The 12,250-nt window shown below is 33.0% G+C and overlaps 1 protein-coding gene across 2 annotated transcripts in view; it reads right to left on the reverse strand.

Moving 5' to 3' along the window:
• Positions 1-9,801: 9,801 nt before the first annotated feature.
• LOC144997165 (serine carboxypeptidase-like 13) overlaps positions 9,802-12,250 on the reverse strand; it is a 40,502-nt gene continuing 38,053 nt past the window's right edge. The window contains exons 11-14 of one of the 2 annotated variants that reach the window (XM_078957001.1): positions 10,796-10,944; positions 10,483-10,596; positions 10,319-10,373; positions 9,802-10,005 (exon numbers count right to left, since the gene is read on the reverse strand). In XM_078957001.1, coding sequence (XP_078813127.1) covers positions 9,922-10,005; positions 10,319-10,373; positions 10,483-10,596; positions 10,796-10,944 — 402 coding nt within the window. In that variant the 3' untranslated portion in view covers positions 9,802-9,921. The remainder of the gene's footprint in view (positions 10,006-10,318; positions 10,374-10,482; positions 10,597-10,795; positions 10,945-12,250) is intronic. The other variant, XR_013659716.1, reaches the window with a different exon arrangement.

Raw genomic sequence — 12,250 nt, forward strand, 5'->3', positions numbered from 1 at the left:
AGTGATAGCTTACGCATCCCGCCAACTAAAGACACACGAAGTAAATTATACAACTCACGATCTGGAATTGGGAGCAGTGGTCTTTGCTCTGAAGATTTGGAGGCATTACCTTTATGGTACGAAGTGCACCATCTTCACGGACCACAAAAGTCTCCAACACATCTTGAATCAGAAAGAGCTGAATATGAGGCAACGAATATGGGTTGAACTATTAAACGATTACGAGTGTGAAATCAAATACCACCCAAGCAAGGCCAACGTGGTAGCTGATGCCTTGAGTCGGAAGGAGTACTCTAATCATCGTGTGAAAACTCTCTCAATAACCATCAAATCTCACCTAACCACTCATATCGGGGTATCCCAATCAGATTCCATGAAAACGGAAAACAGAGCAAGCGAAACATTACGCGGAATGGAGAAGAATCTAGAGGTAAAGGAGAACGGAGTATACTATTTCATGAAACATATTTGGGTCCCTAAACTCGGAGGATTTAGGGAGGTAGTCATGAATGAAGCTCAAAAGACGCGATACTCCATCCATCCAGGTTCGGACAAGATGTACTTGGATATTAAACAACATTATTGGTGGCCTAACATGAAGGCAGAAATTGCCACCTATGTCAGCAAATGTCTCACTTGCGCCAAAGTAAAGGTGGAGTACCAGAAGCCCTCGGGGTTATTACAACAACCGGTGATCCCCGAGTGGAAATGGGAAAGGATTTCCATGGACTTTGTGACCAAGCTACCCAAGACATCGGATGGATTAGACACTATATGGGTAATAGTTGACCGACTGACGAAATCCGCCCATTTCCTGCCAATAAAAGAATCCTACAAGATGGAGAGACTAACACGATTATACATTCGAGAAATTGTGAGACTTCATGGAGTACCAGTGTCTATCATCTTAGATAGAGACAGTAGATTTACTTCACATTTTTGGCAATCACTTAAGAAAGCACTTGGAACCCATCTCGACATGAGCACCGCTTATCACCCACAAACGGAAGGTCAAAGCGAGCGAACCATCCAGACACTCGAAGACGTGCTTCGCGCATGTGTGATAGACTTTGGGAAGTCTTGGGATACCCACTTACCCTTAGTTGAATTCTCGTATAACAACAGTTATCATTCGAGAATCAAAGTCGCTCATTTCAAAGCACTATATGGACGTAAGTGTAGATCACCGTTGTGTTGGGCTGAGGTGGGCGACACCCAGCTAGCAAAGAAACTGGCATCGGACAAGGCGTTAACGAGGCTGGAGATCATTCGTGAAACCACGGAAAAGATAGTTCAAATCAGAGCTCGACTACAAGCATCGCGCGACCAACAAAAGAGCTATGCTGATAAACAGCGAAAGCCCTTAGAGTTTCAGGTCGGGGATCGAGTACTGTTAAAAGTTTCACCCTGGAAAGGGGTCATTCATTTCGGAAAATGGGGAAAACTGAACCAACGATACATTGGAGCTTTCGAGATCGTTGCCCGAATAGGTCCAGTGGCGTACAAACTGCAACTACCCGCTGAGCTTAGCAGTGTACACCCCGTGTTCCATGTTTCCAATCTAAAGAAGTGCCTATCAGATGAAAATCTCGTCATTCCCCTTGATGAGATTGAGATCAACGAGAATCTCCTGTTCGTTGAGGAACCAGTCGAAATCATGGACAGGGAGGTGAAGCGTACTAAACAAAGTCGCATCCCGATCATGAAAGTACGGTGGAACGCGAAGCGTGGACCAGAATTCATGTGGGAGCACGAAGACCAAATGAAGCAAAAGTACCCTCACCTGTTCTAGCATTCTCAAATCTAGCTTTCAAAAGAATTTCGGGACGAAATTCCCTCTAACGGGGGGATGATGTCAGAACTAGAAATTTTTGTGCCTTGTAACTACAACACTTAAGTCAAATTGTGAATCAAAGACATAAGAGCATGTATGATGCATACTCTATGACAACAAAATTTCAAACAAACATCCCATGCAAGCATTTCAAGTAGTCAACAAGCAATTGGAAACCCTAGGAGTTCTTGTTTAAGTCCATTTTGGACTAGGACTTCCTTTTTGGGCCCAATGGACCAATAATCTTCCAATTTGACTATCTTGGGTTTAGAACTCTTAAATGGGCTCTAATTGGACCCACTTCCATGTATTTCAATATTTTGGGCCATATTGGGCCTAGAATGAAATAAATTAATTATATGAATCATTTTGGGCCATGATTAACCTAATTTAGCCCTAATAGGTCATAAGACTCACATTTATGATTATTTGGACCAAACATCACTTAACATAACTATAATATAGGCTTAGGGGCAAAAAGCCCAAAAATCTTCTCTTTCCCTCTCCATTCTCTGCCCAAGCCCACAAAGAGGAAGAGTTGACTTTGTATGTGTGCCACCTCACAATTGCCTAAAGGATTTCCATGCATTTCCCATACTTCCATGCAAGCACTCTCTTCTTCTCCTTCTCTCTCCTGCTCTCGGCCGAATCCAAGCACACACACATACATTTCACTCACAATTCTCTCAAGAAACTCTCTCATTTCTCCTCCATATTTTCGAGATCTAAGAAGTGTTCAAGGGACTTCTTCCAGAAAAATCATCATCTAAGGTAAGATATTGCTTAGATCCATAAGCTAGCTACTTTATTTCATTCGAAAATCACCTCTTAATTCATTCAAACTTATGATCTAGCACCTAAGAAGCATCCAAGTTCGAGATCTTCCAAGAAAGGTTGCTAGGATCGAATTCTTCTCATCTTTTCCTTCCAAAAACCGAAACCACACCTAAGGTGAGCTTCATACCCCCGCTTTTTCGGTTTTTATGAGTTTTTATGGGGGAGAATACAAGCAAATGTGTAGATCTATGAGTAAATGTATGCCTTGTGTGATTTTTATGCTTGTATGTATGATTTTATGTGTTTTGTGATGAATATGTTAGCCACAAAGTACCTAAAAACCGAGATCTACAACATGAGGAACGAAATAAACATAACTTATACCATTTTTCACTAATCAAGTCAAGAAAAATAATTTATTTGGTTAGGATGAACATTTTTGGACATAAAACCCATTTTTGGGCTCAAATTGTCAAAAATACAAAAACTAAGGGCCCAAAACGACAAATGAAAATTTCTGGAGGTTGAAAATGGTCCAAACAGTTTCTAATATAATTTTTTTGAATATCAACACTTTTGAGGGGCTTAAAATGTAAAACTTGAACATAATGGGCCAAAAATGGGCTTTTCGGCCCAATAAGCCCCAAATTGCGAGATTTTTGAAATAGAGGGGCTGAAAATGAAAGTTTGTATAAAAAAGGGGATTACAAGTGTATTAAAACTATTTTAAAGGTCAAAAATGCTTTTCAAATTCAAAAGGGATCAAAAATGCAAAAAAAATCCATTTTGGGCTAAAACTGTAAAGATTGCGAAAAATGGGGGTTCCAACCGAGAAAACTTCATTTTTGAAGGACTTAAGCTGTTTATAAAGTAAATCTGGGCTGAAAATGTCTTTCCAATAAGTTTTGATACTAAAGTGTCAAGAAAAATGGTTTAAGGACTAAAGTGGAAATTCTTTTATATAAAGGATTAAAAGTGTAAATTTTATCCAAGGAGGGTCATAAAAAGGTAAACTCTTACTTATAAACAAATAAATCCCATAAGATAAAATACGAGCACTACGACTACCGGCGAAACGTAATAACAAATACACCTTCAACACCAATATCGCTACCAAACGATTTGATTCGGTGTCGGATCAATTACAAAACAAAAATCAATAAACGTTAGTACTTCAATAAGCACGCGAAATTTACGAGAAGTCAATATTCAATCTTTAGGCTTGAAAGTTTCAAATCGTGCTTGTTAGGCCTAGCTAGCCCAATAACATGATCTTTAGGCCCGAAGGGAACGCGCTTACATGTTATTGGGCCTTCTATGACCTAATTCCATGTAAAAGGACTTTCAATAGCTTTATTGTGTTGTTGGGCCCAAGGGTCCATTGGTACTGCTAGCAAAGTCGAGAAGTCAAATGCGAGTCGGGCCAAGTGCCTTTCGCATTCACGATAGCCTTAAACGACTTATGGAAATAACGGGGGGCTTCGTACCCTCCTTTCTCCTCAGTTGTGGGGCTATGAGAAGTCAGGATGGTTGGATTAAGTGAGTAGTATGGACGACGCCCAAGGGATCGTCTGTATTTGGTAGTTATAAACTATTCATTTTCATTGATGCGTGATTATAACGACTCACACCCCATAATTAATCCAATGTCACCTGGGTAATCATAAACAATCGTCGTATCGGTATAACAATAAATAAGACATGTAATTCTATGTATTGGGAAAACATCAGGTTTTCCCGGGAAGTCAACACTCTTACCTATGAAATGTATACAAGGTTTAACAATTATACACGATTACAAAAAAATGGACAAGCAAACTACGGATCTCCACACTATTTCTTATATACAATACTTGTTTCAAAAAATATCGGACTTTCTGGGTTTTCAAACTTCACAAAAATCATTATTTTTCAAACATGACTTATGAACTCACCAACATTTCATATGTTGACGTTTTCCAAAATACTTGTATTCTCAGGTAACAGGTAAATCGAAGAATAGGTATCCAGTGATGTCATGGTGTTTTGTTTAAATTAGTATCGAACGGTTTAAGTTATGGAAATGTAATGTTCAAAACAATGTACTGAATGTAAACAATATATGTTGTAATATTTCAATGCATGGTGATGAATGATGTTATGATTCATGTATAATCATTGTGATGGTATTCAATTGAGTCAAAATAGCCCTCGGATGTTTCCGCCGTCTGGTTCGGGGGTGTGACACAAAAACCTCTCTAACTACGGTATTTATTTATTCTGTCTTCACATGATTAAGAATATGAGGTTTCACTTACCTTCTTGGTGATTGAAGAACTCGTTATTTACCAAAAAAAATACCGAACACCAAAAATAAACGCTCTCTAACCGAAAACACCAATAGTCAACACCCTGTAGACCGAGAACCTTGAAGGTCAAATTGCTTGACTGAAATCCTTGAAAGTCAAAAGATTGACCGAAACCAATTGACCAAGAACTATATGTTTTGGCCGAGAACTCTTCCAAACCGAAAATCCCATGTCTTTTCACCAAAAATGTTACTTAGCTGCCAAAAACGTTGGGACCAAACCAAAATCGTGGTTTCTTATTGAGTTTCCTTACCCAATGAATCCCAAAATTTGGTAAATTACTAAAAACGTTTTCTAATGCAATGTCCTTCAAAATTAGTGAAGAAGACTAAGAAAAATGATGAACACGAAGAACAACAAATCCTTTTTCAATACAACCCAAAAACACCACAAACTAATTAATGTTTCGAAAAGCAATTGATACCAAAACAACCTTAAGTCGGTTTTTAATGCTATGATACCACTGGGAAGTCCCTAAACTTAGATCTTTTCAAGGTGTCAATGCAATTCTTTGAGTTAATGTTGAATCTTAATCAAACAAACATGTGAAACAAAAAATTAGATGAATCAATGAACACGTTTCAGTGAATGCACACAATTCTATTGAACAATTGTCAAGTACATTAAATCTCCTTTCAGCCGTGAGTCACTTGAATACTCCCAAAACGCATTGACATAGAACAGCTAAACACAGACCATATTTATACTAAACCAATAACCTAAATCCCAAACATAACAAGCCCATCGAGAACAGACTAAGCTCACTAGTGATTTCGGTCCAAAACCAAGAACACGTAATAAAAAGCATAAACCACAAAATATAGTCCAACAATTGTATCGCATCCATTGGAGATTTTCACACTTTATTAATTTTATGTTTATACTCTGTTTATTGTTTTGAAACAAATGGGCGTATTTAGATCTTTGGAATCGGAATTGGATCAAAAGCTTATAATATTAAATGAAAAAATTATTGTGAAATTTGGGATGTTACACTATAAAATGCAAATTCTTTCTCCCATTAATATTAACATGTACTAACATATCTAACAACTAGTACACATACATAGGATATTACATCAATATAAACACCATATTTCATATATTTTTTCAATTTTTGGACCAAAATACTCTTTACACCTACAGAGGTCTTATCACATTATATTATACATAATTTCAAGTCGTTACAAATTTGGTATCTTAAGATATTTCAAGATACATGATTTTGTGTTTTACTTATATTTGATGTATGAAGTTTTACACCCCACGTTCATATTATCAAAGCATCTTAAAAAAAGATAAAGAGGTTTTCGAAGCGTCTTCTTCGGTTAGAGGGATAATGGATGTATTGAAGTCTTTAAGAGACATGGGGTTTGATAAAACTTAATCGAATGTATTCTCTTTTTATCAAAAAAAAACATATTATTCATGTTGCAGATATGACCACAAATTATATCACTTCGACAGGTCGTAGGACCAAAGTTACTAATCAATTGCATTTTAAAGTTGAAACTTTTAACATGATTGTCAATATGCAAATTATAGAATTTGGGGACTGATTTAGTGAAACTGTCACCCAATTACTAGAATACATGGGGGATTTGAGTCATTATGATTCATTTGCTAAATTTGACAAAACAAAGTTTTTAAAGTCGAGTGAGTTATAAAAAAAAATTTGATGATTCCGTGTGGATGCAACTTAATGGTGAACTTGATATATACTGTTACTCTGTACATAAAGATGACTGATTCACTAGTTTGAATAGAATTCCCGATCTTTCTCGTTTTATGGTGGAAGTGAGGAAAATCATTATTATTTTATGGTTTTTAGGTGGTTACATTTGGTTTTGGTTTTACCTGTCGCAACTGCAACAGTCGAAAGATGTTTTTTCTGCGGTGAAGCTTTTGAACACTAACTTGCGTAACAGAATAGGTGATGATTTTTTGAACGACATCATGATTTGTATTGTTAAAAAAATAAGCCTTAATGAAAGTGAAGACTGAAGATATAACAGATCTTTTTTTTTAAAATATGTACACTTAGATGTCAAATTTAAAATGTTAGTTCTAGGATTACTAGTTTGTTATTTTGATGTACTCGTACTCTTAAATTTTTTTAAGTTATTATATTTGATCGGAAAAAGAATTGATGTCATTATAGCTGTCGGTTCTAACGTATGTCTCTGATTTTAGACGTTCCGTTTGCAACCTTAAACATGGGCTAATTTCTTTCTTGATTAGTTTTTTTAATGTATTTTGACTATTTTCTATCTATGGTATATGGTGTTCTAGTGGATATATGTATATAACTATTATTTGAGATTTTTTTCAACATTAGGACATGTTTCGATTGAGTTAGGTATGATTTGATTTTACTTTCTTGGTGACAAATATGGGATTTAATTTCACTTGGATATCAGTTAAAGAGGATTAAGTTTTAACTTGAAAAGCGTCATCATTAAGTTGTAGCTAGGACTGTAAACCAACCAAACGAACACGAACAGAGCTTGTTCATGTTTGTTCGTTTAAGTTTGTCGAACAAATAAATGAACAAGAACGGATAAACAAACAAGTTTTTTTGTTCATGTTCGTTCGTTTAACAAATTGCATTGTTTGTGTTCGTTCATTTATATTCATGAAAATACTAAACGAACATAAATGAATAAAGATGGAAAAAAACCGTAATTGAACATATGATATATTAATATAATCAAACACAATTAAGCATATATGAACATAAAAGGAAGTTAGGTAAACGAACATAAACGAAGGTAAACAAAAAACATAAATGAACATTCACGAACATAATTGAACGAATGAGACCATTGTTCATGTTTGTTCGTTTAACTAAACAAACGAGAATTTGTGTTCATGTTCGTTCATTTATTTAATAAACAAATATAAATGAACTTCACGTCGAACGGTTCACGAACAATTTATTAAATGTCCAGTTCATTTACAACCCTAATTGTAGCGAGGATTTTATTAAGAGGATAGAATCCAAGCAAGATTGTTTAAAGGAAAGAGTATATATATATATATATATATATATATATATATATATATATTATCTTATAAAAGAAATCCTACTATTTCTAAAAATAGATTGAATATAATAATATTATTTTTTTTAAAACGTTCAAATCATTAAACTAATAGTACAAGTAGTCATCAATAAAATAATATTAAATTTTAACCTGTGTTTTGAATCCTTATATTTCTCAACAAATTTTATCTCCTTCCGTGAATTTTGGTTAATTCAAAATTTGAAACCATCAGAAATACATGTTAATTTAAATATCCCTCCTGCAGATGACTCTTTCTTAACAAATTTTTATTTTAATCCTTACTTGTAATTGATTTCATCATTTTTAACTTTTTTTATTTTTATCTTATAAATATATTGGGTGAAGGCTTTATTATATCAGATATGTTCCTAAAAAGGTTTTTACTATGTTTATTTAATGTGTTGGCTTTGCAGGCTCAAAGAACTCAACCAAGAGGGCCAGTTAGAGCATTGTATTATCATTAGTTTGTATATTTTGGCATTTTACTTTTGCAATAAAGAACGGTTAAACACAAGATTTGACATGATTAAGGTAGTTTGTATATTTTTCATTTGGTTTAGTCTAAAAATGAAACATTTTTCATCATTGGTCCTTATAATATCAAGTTTCATCACATGGACTTCCTGATTACGGTGATTATTGTCCTTATTATAAGGTTCTATATAGATTTTGTTCAATATTTTAAAATTTCGAGAACTTAAATCAATATGAATCCTTGAATTACATACCATCGTTGAAAATGTTTTAATTTGTGACCAAACTTGGTTTAAAACCACAATAAACAAGTTGACACCTGAGTATTTTGGCCTTCTCAAAGGCCTATTTATCGACTTTTGAATCACAACACCTGATATTCTAAAGGTTTATTTTTATAAACTATTATTTATATACTTTAATATTTTAGAATATTTCACGTATTTTTCAAAAAAAATAGGATTTTTTTTATTTTTTTTAGTTAATTCAAATTCCGAAAATAATATTTAAAAAACGAATTTTTAGATTTTTCCATTTATTTTACATTTTAAAATTATTTTTCAGAATATGTTAGTGTAATATTCTATTTAGAATATTTCACGTATTTTTCAAAAAAAAAAAAAAAAAACGGGACTATTTTTTTGTTTTTTTAATTTTTTTAAAATTTTTTTAGTTAATTCAAGTTCCGAAAATAATATTTAAAAAAAAAAAATTTGGATTTTTCCATTTATTTTGCATTTTAAAATTATTTTTAGATTTGGTCTCACGGTCTCACAAAATTAGCATGGTCTCAAATGAACCTGAACATATATATATATATATATATATATATATATATATATATATATATATATATATATATATATATATATATATATATATATATATATATATATATATATATATATAATGAATTGTTTTAGCCGAGAGACGGTTTTAAGCAAAACTGTATGTACGGATTATGATTATGTTGAATGTTAAATGGTTGGCGGTTTAATATTATATAATTGTATTAAATCTTTATATAGCTTGCATACTCTTCAATATGTTTAGTGGAATTTTAGTTGACGTTACTTGTTATTTTCTTTTAGTATTATGATATGTATTTTTAATAAATTTATAGATATTTCTCTTTAGCCATAAGAATAAATGCATTGTGGTTGTACCAACATCCGGTACAATCATAGGGTATCATAAAACACTTTCATCGTGGACATCAAATACCTTTAGCCCGACGTGATTATGTGTAATGTAGAAAGTGATTATGTGTTATGTAGAAAGTAGTATCTTAGTAGAGCCATAGGTAAACGATTTTAAATACACATACTATAATTTTTATTCAAACAAAGTTATTGAAGGTAAATAATACGAACGAATTTATTCAACACAAGAAACAAAAATCAAACTCTTCGAATATAACTTACAAAGCGTCATTGGAAAACCACCTCATAAGCATCATTAAACATTCATTTGGTTTATAATCCGGAGCAATGTGACCTCCTCCCTTTAAGAACAGAAATATATCAAACATCATGGTCATCATAACATGAAATGGTTCTTTTGCCTCATAAAAATGGCAAACTTTCTTTCTATTTCAAAAAGTTTACAAACATGTCATCAAGATGAAATGGCAAACTTTCTTTCTATTTCAAAAGGTTTACAAACATGTCATCAAGCTGAAATTAAAGTTTAAGTTCACAAGTATTGCTACATTGAAAAAAAAATAGTAAACCTTTTAAAAAATCCAAACATTACCATTTTCACGAGACAATAACACAATGTGGTGGAGAAGTTATAATGGGAGGAAGATTCTGTACCTTTATAGTAGCAAATGTTAAGTTGTAGTCATTATGTAAATATTTCATAGTGTAGCTGCAAGAAAATAAAATAGAAAATTAGATTGAAACTTTAGAAAAATTTATAGAATTTAATTAATCTGACGATAGTAAATCATGTCTCTCCTAATGGAAAACCAACTAACCCAGCTACTTGTCCATCGACAAACCAAGGTCCCCAATCATTATTGACTAATAAATTTAGCGATTCAATCCACTTCAATGTACTCAAATAGGAAACAGACATGTCTAGATCTCCACTGCTCAAACAAAGAAGGAAAAAAAATCCATAATGTAAAGGATGTTAGTTTGATTTCAAGTTCTATAAGTACTAAGTGCATGCATGAATAATTCGAGCAATATTAGTGACTATAGTTCCGTAAGCAATTAGTAACTAAATCAAGATATGTGACAAACACTTGGATAAAAATTAAGAAAGGTAACGAATAAAGGTAATACCTATATACAAGAGATCGGCAGTTTTTATTAGCAAGGTATCGATGATAGGCAACATTACTCAATATATTATGTGTGTATGATATGGGTTCCTTGTCATAATAAAATCTCAAGGTTTCATTGCATCCCACCCACTCAATGTCATTAAATACCTGGTGAATATAAGCTCATCGGATTATTATCTTAAATTAGAATATAAAAAGAAAGATAAGTGAAAATAGTGGTGGAAAGAAAGAGTTATTACAAACAACAAACACTTAATTATATTGAAAAAAAAAAATTGATGGTCGACGTGTCTCTCAACAATTGTTGGATAATCGTGTCAATATTATTAGTAAGCTTCGTGACTTGGAACAAAAAAAAATGTTAGAATTTAAGTCAAAAAGCTAAGGTTAAATAGACAATAAAAGGAGATGAAAACTTAAAATATTATCACATGGGATTATAAATAATAACTTAAAAAAAAAAAAAAAGACTACATCTTGCTATACGTGGAATAAAAAAAAAATATGGAGTTTGGATTCACGAACGTTAAAGATGCGTTTTTTGAGTATTTTAAAGAAAAATTCAAGAAATTTGATGGGGTGTTACACTTCAATACCGAAGCCAAAGGTTTAAAAGCCTGACTTCGGCTCAAGCGTATGCCGTCGAGTTGCCTTTCTCGGTTGAGGAGGTTTGTGAAGCCGTTTGGTCTTGTGGTGGTAATAAGTCACCAGGTCCTAGATAGTTTTTCGTTTCAGTTTGTGAAAAAAATTGGGATATATAGTTTGAAGATTGAAATTATGGATTTTGTAATCGAATTTTATTTGAAGCAAAGATCTCATTTGGATGTAACATTGTAACGTGTCCTTCATCACGTTAATTCCGAAGATTTCAAGCCCGATGGTAATTTCTGATTAACGTCCAATTACTTTAATTGGTTTGCAGTACAAAATAATTGTCAAACTATTAGCAAATCGGATTGCTATGGTGGTGAATAATATTGTTAGTTTGGAGCAATTTACATTGGTTAAAAATAGACAAATCATATGGGAGTGTGGATGGAACGGTTTGGTTCGGTTATTGGTCAAAACCAAAACATAACCATTACAATTGATTAATGTATGTCAATAACCATTGGGTAACGGTTAATATTGGTTTTGGATAATGATTTTAATAGATTAATGGTTATAGTTAACGGTTAATATCGGTTAACCATAATGCTCGGAAAATGACATAAAATAAAAATATGTTTCTATAAAATTGAAAAACATAAATCCATTGTTATAAAAAATGAGTGATTGTGTATATATAACTACATTGATAGTAAGTCTGATAATCGTGTCGTGTTCGGGTTTGCGGGTTTATGTGTGAAAAAGGTTGTATTGTAATCGGAAGCTTAAAAGCTTTCAATCATATGCTTCTTCTAAAATGGAAATTGAGGTTTATGTGTGAAAAAGTCGTGTTATAGTTTCATGT

The sequence above is a fragment of the Lactuca saligna genome, chromosome 5 (genome assembly GCF_052625555.1).
Source record: "Lactuca saligna cultivar CGN05327 chromosome 5, ASM5262555v1, whole genome shotgun sequence".
Classification (NCBI taxonomy): Eukaryota; Viridiplantae; Streptophyta; class Magnoliopsida; order Asterales; family Asteraceae; genus Lactuca; species Lactuca saligna.